This window comes from Phalaenopsis equestris, unplaced genomic scaffold (genome assembly GCF_001263595.1).
Source record: "Phalaenopsis equestris unplaced genomic scaffold, ASM126359v1 Scaffold230250, whole genome shotgun sequence".
In the NCBI taxonomy this organism is placed as follows: domain Eukaryota; kingdom Viridiplantae; phylum Streptophyta; class Magnoliopsida; order Asparagales; family Orchidaceae; genus Phalaenopsis; species Phalaenopsis equestris.
This window is the reverse complement of record NW_018248222.1, coordinates 98371-119077: the sequence shown is the minus strand read 5'-3', so window position 1 is coordinate 119077 and position 20707 is coordinate 98371. Positions and strand designations below refer to the sequence as shown.

The 20707-nt window shown below is 32.0% G+C and overlaps 1 protein-coding gene across 3 annotated transcripts in view; it reads right to left on the bottom strand.

Moving 5' to 3' along the window:
* LOC110038082 (protein CHROMATIN REMODELING 20) overlaps nt 1-20707 on the bottom strand; it is an 88984-nt gene that overhangs the window by 42504 nt on the left and 25773 nt on the right. For all 3 annotated transcript variants that reach the window (XM_020742844.1, XM_020742846.1, XM_020742845.1), the window contains exons 6-15: nt 18648-18838; nt 18340-18568; nt 11028-11141; nt 9114-9197; nt 8381-8929; nt 7016-7296; nt 5895-5979; nt 5590-5805; nt 4739-4858; nt 371-537 (exon numbers count right to left, since the gene is read on the bottom strand). In XM_020742844.1, coding sequence (XP_020598503.1) covers nt 371-537; nt 4739-4858; nt 5590-5805; nt 5895-5979; nt 7016-7296; nt 8381-8929; nt 9114-9197; nt 11028-11141; nt 18340-18568; nt 18648-18838 — 2036 coding nt within the window. The remainder of the gene's footprint in view (nt 1-370; nt 538-4738; nt 4859-5589; nt 5806-5894; nt 5980-7015; nt 7297-8380; nt 8930-9113; nt 9198-11027; nt 11142-18339; nt 18569-18647; nt 18839-20707) is intronic.

The following is a 20707-nucleotide window of genomic DNA, read 5'->3' as shown; positions in this document are numbered from 1 at the left end:
AGAAAACAGAAAAATCATATCAGCATAATTAATAAACTCCATGGAGGTTTATAAACGAGTAAAGTGTTAAAATAGTCCCATGACTGTTTACATGGGGCTATTTTAGCTATAAAAGTGCCAAATTAGTCCCTGGACTCTTTAAATTTTCGCACTCAATAGGCTATGTGACTAAAATGGCCTCCTCCAGTGAGAAGTTGGTGGACTATTTTGACCCTTTTCCCATTTATAAATTCAATCCATATCTAAGCCTAAGGATAGGGAAGTCATCATATGGTCTCCTTTATGTCTCCTTGTGTAGTTCTGCATGTTCACGACTGTGGTGTTTGGGGAAGAGCAGCTCTATATACAAAGAAAACAGAATGAATATTACCTGGCAACATCCTCAAGCATCCAAACACGAAAAGGCTTCAAATCACTAGGCTTCCACTTCAAAAATTCTCGTCTCCAGTTGTGAAGCACATTTACCGGAGTAACAATAAGTGCAGTTCTCAAACCTAAATCAACGTTTCTCATGGCCGTGTACAAAAACGCTATCACCTACAACAAAATTATAAAAAAATAAAATAATATTATTAAATAGTTTCAGAATCTACAGAAAATGAAAGCATCAGAACAAAAACATTATTTAAGTAACGGAAGCCTTGAAAAAATTCAATGGATTATCCATATTGTATCAAGGTGCAACTCCTCAAGAACTTGGACAGATCATTCACCACATTTAGACAGAATTATCAAGTTGATCGTCTAGGATTTTAATTTTTAAACTCCAACCTGATATCCACCTATATAGTGACTGCAATACCGCTACCCTAAAATTGCACAAAAAGCTAAGGGCTTGTTTATACCGCTACCCTAAAATTGCACAAAAAGCTAAGGGTTTGTTTGGGGTCATTTTCTTTTTATTCTTTTTATTTTAAAATCATGTTGCTTTCATGTATTTTTTGCTGAATTTGTTTCTAAAACATTATCATTGTTAGTCCTAAACCCGGATATGAAAAGTGGAGGGTTGCGTTAGGGAAAAGTGGAGGGTTGCGTTAGTTGTCGAAAAACAGCCAGCGTAAAACTTGTCGAAAAAATCATGACATGAATTCTTTTGATCATTGTGCAAGTGTTAGGGCGTCCCCTGGAAGGGACGCGCCGTATAATCTTAATACAATGAAAAATGTGCAAGTGCCGCAAAAACGGCGTCCGGGTGCAGTGTCAAATAAGCAAGGGTTCTCACATTACGGACAGATGCGAATAAATAAGTTAATTCATAAAACTAATGAAATTAATATCAAGATAGAATCTTGGAATATAGGTACTCTCAATAGTAAATTAATGAAATTAGTTGATATTATGATTCATAGATTAATATCTTACGTATTCAAGAAACTAAATGGGTTGGAGAAAATGCTAAGAAGATTGATAACTTAGGTTTTAAATTTTGGTATTCTGGTAAGAGCTGCACTAGAAATAGTATAGGTGTAATTATGGATAAGAGTTTGAAAGATAGTGTTGTAAAAATTAATAAAGTTGGAGATAGCATTATAGCCCTTAGGATTATCATTGATACTAAGATTTTTATTAGTGTTTATGCTCGTCAAGTAGGTTTAAATATAGGGTCTAAAGATAAATTTTGTAATGACTTAGAAGACTTAATACAAATGATACATCTTGAAGAAAGAATTTTAATTGGAGGAGATTTAAATAGACATGTCAATAGACTGGCAGAAGATTTCAAAAATATTTATGGTGGCTAGGGTTTTGGAATGATTAATGAAGAAGGAAGAATTACTTTAGATTTTGCTTTAGCGTATGATTTTGTTATTACTAATACTTTATTCAAAAAAGGAGCTGAGCATCTTATTGCTTATAAGAATAAATCTAATAAAACACAAATTGATTATCTTCTTATGAGAAGAAGTGATCGTCAAGATTGTAAAGATTATAAGATCATTTCAAGTGAGGATTTAAGTACCCAACATCGTTTATTAGTTCTAGATTTTAAGATAAAGAGTTGTAAAACAAAAAATACTAGAACTCATCATCGTAGAATCATATGAGAGAACCTAAAAGACACAAATAAAATTATTTTTATGAGCGAAATTCTATATTTCAAAATTTGGGATGTTCATGATAAAGCAAATGCTGTGGGATAAAGTAACAAACACTATTAAACAAGTAACAAAAGATGTACTTGAAGAATCAAAAGATAAAATTTCTATCAATAAAAATAATTGGTGGTGAAATAATAATGTGCAAGAAAAGATAAAATATAAGAAGTTATGTTATAATACCTTTTGCTTTAGTTATGAATGGTCTTACTAGACATTTACAGGAGGAAGTACCTTAGTGTATGTTTTTTGCTGATGATATCCTTCTCGTGGATAAGATCAGAGAAAAAGCCCAAGAGCAACTTGAATGATGGAGGTTTACATTGGAGTCTAAAAGCCTTCATTTGAGTATAACTAAAACTGAATACATGGAATGTAATTTCAGTAGTAGTAGCTCTAGTAACAGAAGTGTAACATTGGGTGATCAAATTATTAAAAGGTGGGAACGATTTAGATATCTCGAGTTTGTTGTTCAAAGCGATGGCGATATAGATGGGGATGTTAATAGTAGAATTCAAGTTGGTTGGTTGAAGTGGAGGAACGTTTCGGGCCTTTTGTGTGATAGAAAAGTACCCATTGTACTGAAAGGAAAATTTTATAAGACGATGGTGAGACCCGCAATGCTCTATGGCGCTGAATGTTGGTCTTTAAAAAAGAAGCATAAAAGTAAGTTAAGTGTTGAGATGAGAATGATTATGTGTATGAGTGGCTTTACACTGAGAGAAAAAATACGAAATGAATATATCTGTGATAGGGTGGTTGGTGTAGCTCGTGTGACGTACAAAATTAAAGAAAGTCGTCTTACATGGTTTGGTCACATTAAGCGTCGACCATCTGATGATCCAATTAGGAGAGTAGATGTTTTAGGTTCGACTTATGTTAAGAAAGGCAGAGGTAGAGCTAGGAAGCCTGGCTTAATGTATAAAAAAATGATCTTACTTTATTAGAACTAAATGAAAGTATGACACTAAATAGGGCGCAATTGAGAAAAAGGACTCATGTAGGATTAAGGCTTTTTTGTTGTTGTATTAATTCGTTTCTAGAAACACTCAAAACACCTAAACGTTGTTTCGAGTATTTTTCAAAACAACTAACCATGTTATGACAGATCAAACTTGTCCATTAAAACAAAACATAAACAAAGCAAAACAAAAACAAAAACCAAATTGATCCCTAACAGCCCCAAAGCAGTTCTCATTAAAATTACAATTTTGTGAAGCATTGCATAGCACTGTTTCAAAAACCACCATATAACACTTTGATTCTAACAGTAAATGCCTGATGTAAATGCCCTACCCCTTGTGATGTTGGAATTAGGATGATTACAAACCTTGCATGACGTGCAAAACAAAAACAAATAAAAGTTAAAAATCCACAAGTTACAGCACTAAGATTTAGCAAAATTTATCACTATTACTGTAAAAACGACAAACGTGACAATTTCATCAAAACAAATAATAATAATAATAATAATAATAATAATAATAATAATAATAACAGCCATCAAAATTCTGAAACTCTACAATGAAATACCGATCCAGCAAAAATTTTCAGCAATCACAAAGTTCACAATTCAAAACAATAATCTAGCACAATCACATGATTAAATTCAATTATGTGCGCAAAACCAGCAACTAAACGAACTAAAACAAAAAAAATGATAGAAAATCTTCCAAAAGAAAGAAATAGGCCCAATGGCATCATAAAAAGACTCGCACAAGTAGCCATTCATTTGGTAAAGCACTCAAAAAATGCACATCTAATAAACACACTCAAGAATATAAACAGAAGTAGAATTTTATTGCAATATTCAATTTTCGTTGAGTTTTATATGCCTCAGCAATCCTATTTATAACACAGAAATCTAACTAAGAAACTTATCGGAATCAATGAAATCTAGTAAAAATTTCAACCCGAAAGAATTCCAACAGCAAGAATTCTTCCAAAGAAAATTCGATTCCAACATAAGAGGTGCAATGAGCTTTTAAGTATGAGTGAAAAACAACAATTGACTTTCATTTAAGAATATAGCTACACCAAGAAGGGAAAAACAACAATGAGAAGAGTATCGAAATAAATTTGCTGTGGGAAAAGCAGAACAACAATGAGAATATGTTTATGGGGTAAACAATTCATCTTACCTAAATTGTATTCCCAATAAACACAAACATTTTGCCCAACATAAAAATTTGGCGTAAAAGAAAGAAGCACTTAATCTGTCATGAAAACTTAGTTATATAATTGTGTCCTACAAATTAATTCATAAAGAAGTCTTATCAACCAATGACACGGGAAATATATGATATCCACCGTCAATAATAGACAAGTTATAAATAGGCGTAAAATTTTAAAACAAAAAAAATAAAACAATCAAAAAAATTGTTGGATGCTAATTTACAACAAGGGATGAACAAAGAGAAGAATCCACAATTTCGTAAATACAGCTTAAAAAAGAAGGATGGTAATGAGGCCAGCAACAAAACCTTCGCCTTCAACATAGAAGGCTAAAATTATGTGGCAAAATTGACAATATAAATACAGTGTGTATCCAATACCAACAAGAAAAGAAATTGGTTCGGTCCAATTACCAACCTCAACAATGAAAAAGCAATTACATGTTTAACATGAGAGAGACAACAAACCTGAAAAGTTTTCCCAAGGCCCATGGTATGGGCTAAAATACATCCAAGACCTTTATCCCCTGATTTAACCTTTTTTACAGACTGTATAATGTTCTCCCACATAAATCTTATTCCTTCAACCTGTATAACAGATAATATAGTCAAGAGGTCCACTATAAATTCACAAATATTGGACAAATTATTAAAAAAAAAAAAAGGTTTAGAAGTGGACAAACAAAGGAAATGGCATAAAAAATAGGCGCATGCATTATTTGGTTATAACAGAAAAATCAAACCAAGCTAAATGTTCTTGGACGATTTAGTTCAGCTTTAAATTTAGCAATTCGAATATTGGTTCTGATTAGTAAAATATTTGGTTGTTGGCATTTAGATCAGCTTTAGAATTGATAAAAACCAATTAAATAGTAAGGAATTGAAACCCATTTCGCAAATTCTCATTTTTTGGTTATGCTTGTCTTCTCCATTCGAACTTCCATGAAAGTAACCAATTGCTTTTCTAATTATATATTTTTAATTATACTTAATGCATATTAATTATGCAATAAAAAACTGCACAAATATTTTTTAAATATAGCTAACTTCAGTTTAGCCAAAACCAAACCAAATTAACCAAACAATTTATATTGTCACTTTGCTTCGGTTCTACAATTTATTCGATCAGTTTGGTCCAGATTTTTAGGCATTTGAAACCAATTGGTTTTGCAAATTTGTCATCCAAACCGTATAAACTGACCAAATGCACATCCCTAATAGGTAGTGGTAGTGGTAATATAATGAATAAAAATATAAGTATAATATGACTAAAATTAAAAAACCAAAACAAAAAACAAGACATAGGATTGGCAAACCACCTGATGTGGCTTCAACATCGTAGATAGACTAGGGGCAATTCTAACAGGATCTTCATCATGCTCCCTAGCAATATTAACTACATAGCCTTCTCTTGGATCATCTAACATTCGGGTATTTTCCATTGGTGAAGTGCTTATGTTAATTTCTGCTAGAGCTTTACCATGAGATTTATTAGTAACCTGTGCTTGCATTGATTTTAGATATTCTTGCCGGGCCTACAACACAACAACAAGAGTTTTTAAGAGAAATATGTAAAAGAAAACCGAAAAAAAATATTGGCAAACGGATTAATCCAATAAGAAACCTTCTCTATTGCTATTTTTTCCTTGGTTTCTTCTCCAAGTTCGGTATCATCCAGGATTCTCCTGATTTTTTTCTTGCTCCTCTTGCTGGTAGTAAAAGAGCAAAAAAGGAAATAACCACTTTTATCAAGAAAAAAAAGAAAGAAATGGAAGAATGATGGATCTTTAGACTATTTCTTTCGCATAAAAGTGTGTAGCTGAATTTACGACAAATAAAACTTCTAGGAGAAATATTTTCGCTTTATTTTTTCAAGTGGGTAGAGTGTCAAAACAGTCCCCTGACTGTTTAAACGAGGTGATTTTCGTACTAGAGCCTACAAAAGTGTCAAATAAGTACACGGCCATTATAAATTGGGGCTAAAATAGTCCTCTATCGAGACTATTCCAGCACATATTAAAATACTGTACTAAATTTACAGTTTTACAAACTTGTAATAAAATGACACTCTGCAAAGAATCAGGGACTATTTTGATACTTGCACTCTTTTTCAAGCTGTAATCTAAACTTTATAGAAACCAAACTTCATGCACTTCTTATCAAAAAAAAGTTGAGAAATTAGGAAACTAAGTTCTACACTACATAGGCTCAAACTAACAACTAGCCTTAGCATAGCCATTAAAAATCTATGACAAGAGGATAGTTGTAAATCATGTGTATGAATTACGTGCCTAATATGCTGCAGACAACAAAATTATGCAATTAATGAAATGAATTTTTAATTCAAAAGATAACCAATATATGTGGAAAGTTTATAAATCATAAGCAAAACCAAAATCTATAAGAGAACGAACTTATTATTAATCGGAAAATTTACATATATACCACCAAATTCCTATGTATTTACATATCTAATACGTAAACTTTAATTTTTTTACATTTATACCACCCAAATCTTCCATTTTGACATATAATATACCATAATTTTAACTTTTAAAAAGGTGATATACACTTTTTCATGCATAAGTAAGATGGCATGTATGTAAAAATTGTAAGTTTGGGTGTTAGATATGTAAAAGGAAAAGAATTGAGAGGTACGTAAGTAAATCTTCCATTCTTAATTAATGCCAACATTATAAGTGTAAAGATGATGTAATGTTACTGCAATTCAGTAGCGTCTGTTACCTTGTTGATACATCGATGCCAGCATCAGAAAAGGTGGAATCACTGTCAGAGCTCGATGTGGGCAAAACTCCGAGGGCCTTATCACAGTCGGTTATAAGCCGATGCAATAAAATAGGTAAACAACAGTAACAACTCCAATTATTAGCTTTAGCCTCTGATAAATTTTCTTTACCGAAATTCCTTGATATGCATGTTTCACAGAAAAGCATCTTACAAGTATTACAGTTCACCAAGTCATCACATTTTCCACACCATGCACAGAATTCACCTGAGAAAGTACCCTGTAGCATTGAAGTGCATTAAAAAATATTCAAAATTGTTAAGGATTTACCTATTAATGTGTGCTTATGAATGTACCATCTCTCTGGAAAAATTCAGTCATGGGGATACCATGCAACCAATAGCACAAAATGCTATCGTTATTAGCATGGGAAACATACATAGCACTCAATTCTTTTGTATTTACATATCTAACACCCAAAATGTAATATATACGCTTACAACAACTTGGTGTCATAAGCCTAAGCATGAAAAGGTGTGTTGTACTTTTAAAAGGATAGTCATTGTGGTATTTTTTATGTGATGTTAATGATTTGAGTGGTATGTACTTAAATATGAATTTTTAGGTTTTAAATATGTAAATTCCTAAGAATTGTGTGGCATGCATGTACATGCCCCTATTATTATTTTTGAACTCCCTAGAATTGGGTTTGATCATAGATTAACAAAAGATGAAAAACATTATGCAACCAGACATAAAATACTCGTCACCTCCCTCACATTCTCAGCTGCTCTTACACACCCAGTAAATACTTTCCATGAACTATAATGGATCTAACTTCCAACATTGATTCTAAAAAATATAATCTGTTATCAGGAATATTCATTGAAGTCAGAACAGTTTAAAGAATATAAAGGTTAAGTGTCTTTCTTAAAGACTACACTGCCAAAATAGTCCCGACTATTTAAATTGGGTCACTTAGTCCAAGAGTTTAAAAAGGTGCTAAATTAGTCTCTGGAATATTTTAATGGGGCCTAAAGTAGTCCCAACGCTCGTTGGGGACTATTTCAACCCATATTAAAGGAGTATGGACTAAACTGTCACCTTTATAAAATTTGAAACTAAAATAGACCTTACAAAGGTCAAGAGACCATTTTGACACTTCTCTCCTTTATAAAAGATTGTCAGTTTCATATTACACTGCATGACCACATGAGACAATTTTAAGAAAAAATACATGAATGTTCCTCCTACAATGTATGAATTGGCAGTGCTTTTAAAGTGAACGAAAATACATAAAAATGAAATTGATATTAAGAGTAAGTCCGTCTACAATAACAGGTAAATTTCAAAACCATATTTACCTTGACTTGCATCTTTTCATCAATAACAGATTTGCAGCGTCCACAGACAGCAACTCCCAAAAGTGGATGCCTGCACGCTAGAGAACTCTTAAGGGTATCAAAACACGCTGTACACAAAAACTCTTTTTCTTTTTCAAGATTTGTATTGTTTTCTAGATCTGGAGATGGCATGTTATCAATATCAATAATATCAATAGTTTTAACTTTCTTTGGTGAGTGAAGTTCTGTGTCGGATGCACCATCAGCTCTCGGAACAACACGATTCTCCATTATTAGGACATCGTCATCACTGTCTATGAAAACAGTCTTGCAACGCTTGCTCTTTCGTTCAAATTCCTCAATATCAGGAGAACGACTCCAGTCACCATTACAATTGTGGGTAGTACTTTCAGGTATATTTGTAAAATCCATATTATTCCCAATAGGTTTTGCAGATATATCACCATTATTAACATCCACAGAACCATTTTCAGGATAGTTTTGCAATGTAGAATCTACTTGACATTCATTTGAAGAAAAACCACTGAGGGCATCTTTATCAACAGGCATCTGTTATAGAATATTAATTTTTAGTTTGTGATTTGTACCTTTGGCAGACGAAACAAATATTTTGGATAGAAGGGTCGATAAGTTAGCAAAGTACTGGTAACAATAGCAAAACAGAGAAAAAGATTTCTTCAAAATTCTTAAACCTTTAGCATATAAATTTTAGTTTTAGTTAAAGCTCACTTACCCTGCATCTTTTGATTTTTTGTCGTTGTCGCTTCAAGCGCTGATGTAATTTATGTGTGAAATTGGCATCATCGTCTTCCCGTACCTAGGCCAGGAAAAAAAAAATTAGAACTAGAATTTTTAAATAAAAGTGGCATTTAGATACATTTTTTTTTTTAGAAAGGTGAATCCAAAAGGTAATATGGACGACTCAAATGCAAATCTTTCATACCACCCAAATTCCTATGTAATTACAAATCTAATAACTAAACTATACATTTTACATTCATACCACCACACAAATGTTTCATATCACATAAAAAATACAGTACTTTGACTTCTAAAATGTGAAACACTTTTTTATGTATAACTATAGTGGCATATATGTAAGAATTGAAGTTTAGATGTTACATATTTAAGTACATAGGAACTGAGTTGTATGTAAATCTTTCCAAAAAAAAAAAAAAAAAGAAAAAGCAATGAGACCCCCGTACTACAATTAAACAAATGATAAAAATGTAGTTTCAACTTAAAAACAAACAAGCCATTGAGGCGATTGCAAGCCTGGGCTACTTTTGACGTCACTTCAATGTCAATGGCCAAACACCAATTAGTATTACACATATTACATTAATAACCTGCATCCGTAAGTATAAACCTTTATCAAAATAAATAATAACCTGCATCAAAACGAATAATAAAATTAAATTCATCACATTAAATTGACACCAAAAGAAAATGACTACCCATATTAGAATTATAAGAAATTAAGGCCATTAATTGGCCGTGTTAGTGTTATTTACCTGTTTTATTAAATCGGCTTATAATTGACTGTGATAAGGCCCTTGGTGTTTTGATATTTGGCCAATTTGTAATTCATTTATCTAGCCAAATTATTACTGTAAATAAAAAAATAACAAAATATTGGAAAATGTTTTATTTATTTATCATCTAATTTATTGCAATTTATGTCACATCCATCTCAAAACACTTCTTCTTACCCAATTTCATAAAAATAAAATCAAGCTAATATTTTTATTAAGTCAAATTATTGAAATAGTTTCAGCTTAAAATAGCTTCAATACAATGGGCTGTTCAAACATTTCTTTTCTTTCTTACCCTTTTAGTTTCAATTAAATTATAATTTTCATTTCATATAAATTGATATGTTAAAAGAATTTTCGTTCCTTATTACACCACATTTGTGCATGTTCATATTCTCATTTTATATCACTGTATTTAACTCCTGGGCCTAATGTTTTGTTTTTTTAGTGAACAATTAATTTAATATTCAGAGGTTAAAGTTTATAATCATTTAAAATAAATAAAAAAAAACTACAAAATAAAACGATAAAAAACCATACTCAATTCATATTTAGGTTCCAAATGAATATTTCTTTGCATATCATATCGAATGAATTCTCCTTCCAAACAAATTCTAGGCTCAGTTATGCACATAAAAAATGCAAGCATGCGTCTCTAATTTTTAGGAATTGTACTTCAAAAAATATAACTATAAATTTTGTTGTTCACATTCTTTAAAAAAAATCATATGATATTGTTAACAAATTCAAAAGATAAACTGTATTTTAAAATTATATGAGCATAAACCGTACAAATTTTGGACTTAATTTTCAAGATTGATGATAGAATATTAATTACTTAAAATGATTAAATTATATGATAATTAAAACATTATTATTTATAAATCTCAAAAACTTATGAAAGTATACTGTCCTGTGTATTGGATTTAATTTTTAAATAATAATAATAATAATAATAAAGTATTATAAATATTTATTATTTCAAATAATAAAGTCATACATAAATCTAAATTATTAAAAAAAATAGATTTCTCAAAAAAAAAAAGACCATGTGCATTTTTTCTGGTTTTCAAAAAACTATAAAATATATAATCTAAAATAAAAAGTTCAACCTTTCTGAAGTTTCTCTTTTGCTCTTCAGAGAGATCAAGTTCTTTTTCATTTGCAATTGCATCACAATAGAATGGATCTCTTGAATCAAAGTCAATATCTCCAATCTCCTCTACCTAAAAAAGCAGCACAGTAAAACTTAGGTAGAAACATGAATATAAAGCGTGCAGCAAGGAATCTAGCTTGATGAAAAAAACCACCTATTCTTATATAGTTACATATCTAACACCTAACTTTGCTTTTTTACATTTATACCACCTAAAATTTTCACATCACACCCAAAGTACCAATATTTTAACTTTTAAAAGTGAAATACACCTTTCCATGTAAAGTTAAGATGGCACGCACATATGTAAAAATTGAAGTTTAGGTGTTAGATATGTAAATACATTGGAATTGAGTGGCATGTATGTAAATCCTCAAAAAATAATATAAAGAAGACAAATTTAAAAGGTCGATGAAAAAAGGTTAAGCAATTAAAAATAGTGGATCAATTTAGTTGCACTATCAGTTGATTTTGAAATGGTGATGAAGGAACAACCAAAATGTACAATAGCGGCACTACTAATATGTATGACCTATTAATCAGCACCTGCACATCAAAGTTATCAACATAATCTGAACTACGGTGAAGAGACGGGGCATTTACAGACAAATCATTCAATTAGTATGTATTAAGATATTTAACACCTAAGCTTTAATTTTTACATTTATACCACCCAAATCTTTTTACATTTATACCACCCAAATACCACCCAAATCTTTCACATCAGATAAAAAATACCACCATTTTAACTTTTAAAAAGTGAAATACACCTTTTTATGCATAGGTAAGTTGGCATGTACGTAAAAATTGAAGTTCGCGTGTAAGATATTCAACTACATACAAATTGAGAGGTATGCATGTAAAGCTTCCTAAAGAGAAACCAAGTCACACATGAAATGTCCAATACTTTAAGCTACCATAATGGTTCAAAATTTTCCATCCACTTACCCATAATAATTAAAAACGAAACATACAAGCATGAAATGAATATAAAAAGATATTTCAGTGAGCCACTTTTGGACAGAAGTGATCGAAAATAATGGCAGGGCAGATTGTAAAAAATAAACTGCCAAACGAAAGTTGAGAATTTAAAAACCTAGCACACAATTCTTTTGTATTTACATATTTCAAACTTAAACTTTCAAATTTATAGACATATCACTTTGGTGCTTTAAACCTAGGCATGATTTCATATTTTCATATTGGCATGCACCAATTTTACGTGATTTAATCAACTTTTATTCTTGTAATTTACCTTTTTATGTCACCTTATTTATCATGATTTTATGCTTGTAGAAGGTTTTCTATGTTTTTTTGTAAGTTACAATTGTCAAACACGCAAAACAGAGTCGAAACGCAAAATATAGTGTTGCCTAGCGCAGTCACGCCAGAACTGGGTGTGACAAAGCCGACTTCAGGTGTGGTCACGTCGTCGGACCGCCAGATCTCATTTTGGAAAGTTTTTTCATGTCGATTTTTGTTGCGTCTTTAAAAAGGAAGCTAGGGCTAGAAGCATCCTTTGGGGATGATGAGAGTTGGAGACGGCTGGAGAAGAAGTTTTTTAGAGTTTTCCTAAGTTTTCTCTTCCTCACTTGGGATTGAGGTCCTAAGAATTTATTCTACCATTTCTTTGTATTGTTCTTATATGTTTTGACAGGTTATTACATAAGACAGGAGTTGGCTGCTGTGGAACAAGGAATAAATCATTTTGTAAGAGTTTACTTTTCAATTTTACTTACAAAAATGGTTTTGCTCGGATGTTTTTTCGATTTTCCTTCTATTATGTGTAGCTAAAATTTCTTTGCGTCTCAGATATTTTCTTTCCTTGTATAGTTTTCCCAAGACATCAGGGCATTTTCATTATTGTGTTAATCATAGAGTTTCATTTACTCATGATTTGATCAATTAGGATATTAATACATTTTGTGATTTGTGACTCCTACCCGTTACGTAAAGAAACGAAATGGTTAACCACAAAATCTGGGAATAAGACATATTTTATCGAGGTTTTGCAAACTAAAAAAAAAGAGATCGAAACAAATATGTGGGATGCCATGGGGCTTGAGGGTCTCAACTTTATGGAGTATGACATTCTTTCTGCGTAGACATAGGCATAAGGAGGAATTTATATCCCTGTTGACAACAATCACGTTAAGGAAAGTCTACGAAAATCATGAATTATCGCATTACCTAAATCACAGTTGCGCGAGCCTCACACATCTTGAAGAACAGTAAGACTTATCTACCGCTGTTTTCTGTCTTTACCAAATACATTATTTTTTGTTTTGCTTTTAAGTAGGATTTTAGGAAGCCATCTCCTGTTTGTGATTACACAAAACTATGCTTAGAAGTTTAGTCCACTAGACATTCGTCCATCAGAATAGTTTTTAGCCCTTTTCCTCATGGTATCGATACACGATACTTTTTAACTGCACTATTACTTGACATGTATACTTGCATTATGCAGCCAACTTACATTGAGGTAAGTTTTTGCACGTAAAGTTTTTGGCGTGATTGCCAGGAAAAGACGTTAAAAAGAATTGCGATGTTAGGAAAACAATACTTAAAAAACTTAGGGTCTATGTTTGACACTTCTGTTATTTTTCTCTATTTTTCTGTTTTATTTTGTTCATGTTTAAATTATTTTTCAAAAAAGAAAAAAGAAAAAATGTTTGAACATTTTTGAATGGCAAACACACATGAAAATCAATTTATATCCTTCGAGGAGTATAACAACATGTTGATGGCTAGCCTTCACAATTTTTCCCCTCCTGACATAGGGACTAGGCTTGATCACCCCTCTTCCAATACATACAATCCTAACTAGACTACCTACCAAAACTATAATTGAAACATTAATAACATTAGCATAAAAAACTAACATCGGGGGGCAACTCAAGCCAAACTTGTAGATAACAGAGAGAATTGGTGCAGAGACCGCATTTGTCAAATTCAACCTTGGGAAGTCACCTCAAAACCTCAATTTAGGAAAGATCACCTTTTGTTAGAAGAATAAATAGTAAAATTTAGGAAAAAAATGGTTGACCTACCCAAGCTTCAATTCTAACAATAATAACCCCGTTGTAAACAAAAAGCAATGGGAGAGCACCCAAGTTGATCCTGTAGAAAGATGAAATAAGCAGGATAGTGACTACCCTTAAGAAAATGAGTATTTGGAGAAATAAGTAAAAAACCTAGGGAAGAAGTTACAAAGTCAAGTTGTCGATGCCCTTAGAAACATAGAAAATTAAGTTGGTAAGTTAACTAACCTACTAAGAAAAGAACCTCAAAGTATATCAAGGGTAGTGGAGGGTCGGAACTTTGAATTTGAAGAGTGGGATGAATTTTATTAAAGAATGACTGAGGAAGAATCTGCTCTTCTTTCCTTACCTCCTTGCATTGTGAGAGAGATAGTTAAGCCTATAATATCACCATAGAAGTGCCCCAAGAGGAAGAGTTGGAAGACAACCCTAGGCAGAAAAAGAACCACGAAGAGTTAGATCCATAACCCGAAGAATCTAGGAAGAATCCAACCCCAAATTTAAGAAACCTGGAATTTTCTTTTAGCGAAAATAACACTTATATACAAACATGTGAAATAATTGAGAGAATTTTGGATTAAGAAAGACATGTAGGAATGATAATCAAACTCAATCTACTACATAACCTCAAGATGATTGTTTTAGAACTGAGAAGAGAAAGTTGTAAGAAAAACTAAATTTTGAGGATTTTGTAGAAATTTCAGGATCAATAAAAGATTCGGCGATTGATCGGTGATTACTAAATTAGAATTTTGATCCTGAAGGAAGCCTTATTCATCATGTTGAATAGGTTAAACTAAGCACTATCGGGAGAGGCAGCCCATACGTTATCTGATGTGTTAAGCATGTTTTTAATTTATGCATTTGTTTTAAATTTTAGTTCGAAAGTTGTTTTAAATTTTCATTTGTTTTGGTTTTGAGTCTCGTCTCTCTACAGATTAATTTGCCCCTGATAGCATAGTAGGAATCGAGAACCCCCGAATTTTTTAACAGTTTCTAATTCATGCATTATTACATAAATTGCGTACTTGTTTTTCTGAGACTCATGTGACCGTGCATTTACTCATTTCCTACACTTACCTGCTTTTTATTTCTATTACTACTTAATGTTATATATGTGATGGAAAGAAGCAGGGGGGAGAAAATGAAATGTTGTTATGAATCTAAAAGATATCTCACATAACTCAATAGCGAATAAAAATTAAATTTGGCAACTCCTGTTCGGAATTCTGAATTATTTCAAACTAATTATCATAATTGAGTAAAAGTAAATAAATGTCATTCGGAAAAAAATTAACTTTAATGAGTAAATAATAAAATTCAGAACTTAACACCTTCAAATTTTACATAAAAGAACTCATAGATGATTAAAAAGATTTAAGTCTAGTGTTAAGTAACAGCCCAAAAAAGTTCCTATCTTTTTCCGTTCATTTTAATCAAGTTCAAATTATCTTAAGTTTTAACTGAAAAGATAATCAAAAAGGTGTGGCAATAAAACGTCAGTGTAGAAATTTACTACTTAAGAAACACTACAGTTCACCGTATTTAAAATTAAAAAAAAAAAGTTTTCAACCAGATATAGTAATTCTCAGGAGAAAATAAAAAGGAAAAAGAAAAAAAAAAGAAAAGAACAAAAAGTGAAAAACCACTTAGTAGAAGGTTGAGGTTAGCACAACAATTATCCAAAGAGAAAAATCATCAGGGTAATTGGTGGGACTCAAGTAATGAAACTTTTTAATGGTTAATAAAACCCTTTTTTAAGTTAACTTCAAATAAAAGTGTTAAGCAATATTGAGTTGGTTAAAATCCATTGAAATTGCATTAAAAACATTCAAGGTCAGTGAAATTTAACGATCTATAGGATTTTCTTAAAAATAAGAATGAGAGGTTAAGAAAAGGTCAAGTTATTAACCATGAAAGATAATTGATCAACAATGACATTTAAAAACCGCTATTTAGCTTTGATAAACATATGAAAGAATTAGAAACATATAGGAGCACCTATCATGTTAATTAAATCTCAACTTATTAATGTGAATACTTGAGATCAAGAAATAGGATAAGTCTAGAATATTGAAAAGTGACAATTTTACGTGATTTTACCAACTTTTACTCCTATATTTTATCTTTTATTTTGCTTTATTTATCATTTTATGCTTGCGAAATGTTCTTTGTATTATTTTAAAGGTTACACGTGTAGAACATGAAAAATAGAGCCAAACCGCGCGATAAAGTGTTGTCTGGCACAATCACACCAAAACTAAGCGTGAACACACCAATTTCTGGCGCGACCACGCCAGGTTCTGGCGTGACCATGCCGGGTTCTGGCATGACCATGCAGGGTTCTGGCGTGGTCATGTTTTCGGACCACTAGATCTTGTTTCAGAAGGTTTTTTCATGCCGATTTTTTTAAGCTTTAAATGGGAAACTGGGGTACGAATAGAAGCATCCTTTGGGGACAGAAGAAAGTTGGAGATGGCTGGAAAAGTTTTTGAGAGTTTTCCTAGGTTTCCTCAAGTCCCAAGGGATTCTTCTACCTTATTCTTTGTATTATTCATATATTTTGAGAGGTTATTGCATGAAAGATGAGTTTGCTATTGTAGAAGAGGGAATAAATCATTTTATAAAGTCTTTACTTTTCATTTTTACTTGCAACAATGGTTTTTGTTAGGATGTTTTTCTGGTGTTCTTTCATGTGTAGCTAAATTATTTTCGCATCTCTATGATATATGCGATGTGGTTTTGTGATTTTCTCTGATGACTTATTTCCCTATATCGTTTTCCTGAGACGTCATGTCTTTTTCATAGTTTTGTTAACCATAGAGTTTCATTTACTCCTAATCTGATCAATTAAGATGTTAACATATTTCGTGATCTGTGACTTCTCCCCGTTACGCAAATAAACAAAATGGTAACCACAAAGTTCGGGTAACAATAGATATATTTTATCCAAGTTTTACAACCTTGAAAAGAGATCTGAACAAATCCGCAGGTTATCATGGGCATTGAGAAAGCCCTAACTTCATGGATTCTAGCCTTCTTTTGACCTAGGCATAGACATAAAGAGAACTTTTTATCTTGTTGACAACAATCGTGTTGAGGAAAGACTAGAAAAATCACGAATCAACACATTGCCTAAATCACAGAGGCGCAAACCTCACACATCTTGAAGAACAATAAGATTTATCTGTCGTTGTTTTCCATCTTTACTGAACATGCTATCATTTTTTTCACTTTTAATTAGGATTTTAGGAAATAATCTCATAGTTGTGATCACGCTAAACTAAGTTTAGTAAACTAGAGATTCGCCCATCAGAATAGTTCTTAAGCCTTTCCTTATAGGATCGATACGCGATGCTCTTTAACCGCATTATTACTTAGCATGCATACTTGCATTGTGCGATCAACTTATTTTGCGGCAAGTTTTGACGCGTCAGATATGCAAATAAGTACAAATTGAAAGGTATGTATGTAAATCTTCCTAAAGAGAAACTAATTCACACAAAATGTCCAATATAATGGTTCAAAATTTTCCACCACTAACCCATAATAATTAAAAACTGTACATACAAGCATGAAATGAAAATAAAAAGACATTCCATAGAGCCACTTTAGGACAAAGGTGATCGAAAAAATAGCAAGAAAACATTTACTAATGGCAGGTCAGATTGTAAAAAATAAACTACCAAACAAAAGTTGAGAATTTACATACTTAGCACACAATTCTTTTGTATTTACATATTTCAAACTTAAAACTTACATATTCATACAAATATCACTTTGGTGCTTTAAACCTAGGCATGAAAAAGGAGTATTTCATTTTTAAAAGTGGTAATACTAATAGTGCTATTTATGCGATATTAAATATTTGAGTGACATGTCTATAAATATGAAAGTCTAGTTGTTAGAAATGTCAATACATAAGAATTGTTTGTTAACTGCTACGCATGCAAATTTGGGAAATATACACACAACACACAATTCTTATGTATTTACATATCTCACACCAAAAAGTTCATATTTACGCACACGGCACTTTTGTGCTTTAAAGTTTAAACCTATGCATGAAAAGATGTATTTCACTTTTAAAAAATGGTAACAGTGCTATTTTTTATATGAAATTAAGGATTTGAGTGCTATGCATGTAATACGAAAGTTTAGGTATGAGATATTTTAATGCATTACAATTGTGTGCTCTGTATGTAAATGGCCCAAGAAAAAAATTACCTCATCAACACCGGGAAATTTTAAACCCAATTTAGCGGCCTCTTGAGGTGTGTTTGCAAGGTAAACAGACGCCCAGTTCTTGCTGCCAAATGAATTACCCTCGGAACATTTCTGAGACTGAATAAATTCACTGAATGAATTCCAATCTCCTATTTTATTTCTATCACCAACAGAGAACATCTTCATAAGAAATCCACTAGCGCCAACCTCCAGAAGTTTGCCATGTTTCCTGACAAGGGGAAGAAAATTAAAAAGTTGGCAAAGGGGTATACATAATAAGAATTAGAAAATGTAGCTGAAGGACATACTTCTGTACAGGATGAGAGGATTGGAGGTACTCTTCAGCTTCCCTAATGTATAGATTGGTTTCATTGGAAACCTGGGAACCAACCCAATGATTCCTCTTCTTCCAAGCTTCAGTGCAACAGCCATTAGGAGCTTGACTTTCAATCCATTTATACAGAGCAGGGAGCTCGATTCCAGCACCATCGAGTTGCTCCTGCAAAAAGTTGAATTTCTAAAATGTCGATTCAAAGCAAAGAAAGATAACAAAGAAGAAAACCTGGTTCCAAGTAGAATTCGAGAGATTTAACAAACTTTCCACAAAGTTTCAGGCTTTACCATGCATAAAGAATATATCTCCCGCAATCCTTAGAAATATTTTCTAACAATTTAAAGCCAAATACTTTCTAACAATTTAAAGCCAAAGAAGTTCAAATTCAAGTTAGACATACAATGGTTCATCTAGCTGATAAAAGAACTCATTTCCAATGTCAAAAAAAAAAAGAGGTAACCATAAGCACACTGTTATGAATCCCACTGATAAAAAGCCATATGAGGTTGTTGGTAACTCCAATAATTGGAAGGAGGGAAGATGGAAAAAACGGACAAAATTCGCTTCATTCAATTTAAATTCCTCCCTAATTAAGAGTATTAATAAACTTGCAATAACACAATAGGACACTAAAGTTTATGGCACACACAAGAGAGGAAAATGAATTATGGGTGATTTTAAAAACAATCACTTAAATAATTTTTTAAAAATATTTTATTTAAAAAACAAGATTAATAATCAACATAAGATTTTTTTTCAAAAATCAATGGAGAAATGAATCATGCAAAAGTGATCTAAAAAGGTCACAACTAGTTGATTTTTTTTTTCTTCACAACTAGTTCTCGCACAATTTGTCCAAAATCAAGAGAAAATAGAATTTAACTATAATTTAACACAAGCAATTAAGATAACCATCATACATATCACAACATGGGCAAACTAAGGAAAAATCAGTGCGGCAAAATAAAGAGACGGAAAAATGCAAGTCAATTTATCATGCTTTCACACCAACAACTAGTCCACATCCAAGGTCCTCCACTCGAGAGTTCCTCACTTATTTTGCCACAACATAGTAACTAAACCCTCTTGCTAAAGGATAATAGAGAAAGCCAACATTCTCTACCAATCATAAGCAAGAAGACACCTTTAACCAACCGACTAGTGACACCAAAATCTCTACAAACATTTTGAGGTCAAAATACATTTGACAAAAGCAAATTTATCTCTTACAATAGCTATACTTTAAGTCGAGCGATACCCTCTTTAGAACTTTCAAATCATATCTTAAAGAATCCCTCATGAAAACCCTTAAAGTTCGCTCACTGGTTCTCAAACTACCTCTAGTTTAGGTTTTGAAAAACTCCACTTACATTAAGAGCGCTCGGCTCAAATCTTTAAATTTGTGAAATATATCGAGTATTGTTCGATCGTACAATAAAATCCACATTGTATAATATTAACAGTGAAATCTAATACATATTAATTAGCTCATAATTTCAGTTGATCGATTAGATTCATTAAGGAAACCAATCGCACAATATGATTCTCATTTTATAGCATGATTCATTCAAATTTCAAATTAATACAACAACAACAAAAACTTAATCCCACTGCGTGGTGTCGGCTACATAAATCATTTTTCTCCATTGTGTACTTTAGTGTCATATTTTCATATAGTTATAATAAATTATGATCACTTTGTATACAATAAGCCAAAGTTTTCCTAGGTCTACCTCTGCCTTTCTTAACATAAGTCGAATCTAAAACATTACTTTCCTAATCGGATCATCAGATGACTGACGTTTAATGTGACCAAATCATCTAAGATGACTCTCTCTAATTTTGTCTGTCACTGAAGCTACACCAACCCCATCACGAATATATTCATTTCTCATTTTGTCTCTAAGTGTAAAGCCACTCATCCACCTAATCATTCTCATCTCGGCAACACTTAACTTAGTATTATGCTTCTCTTTTAAAGGCCAACATTCAACGCCATAGAGCATTGCAGATCTCACCACCATCTTATAAAAC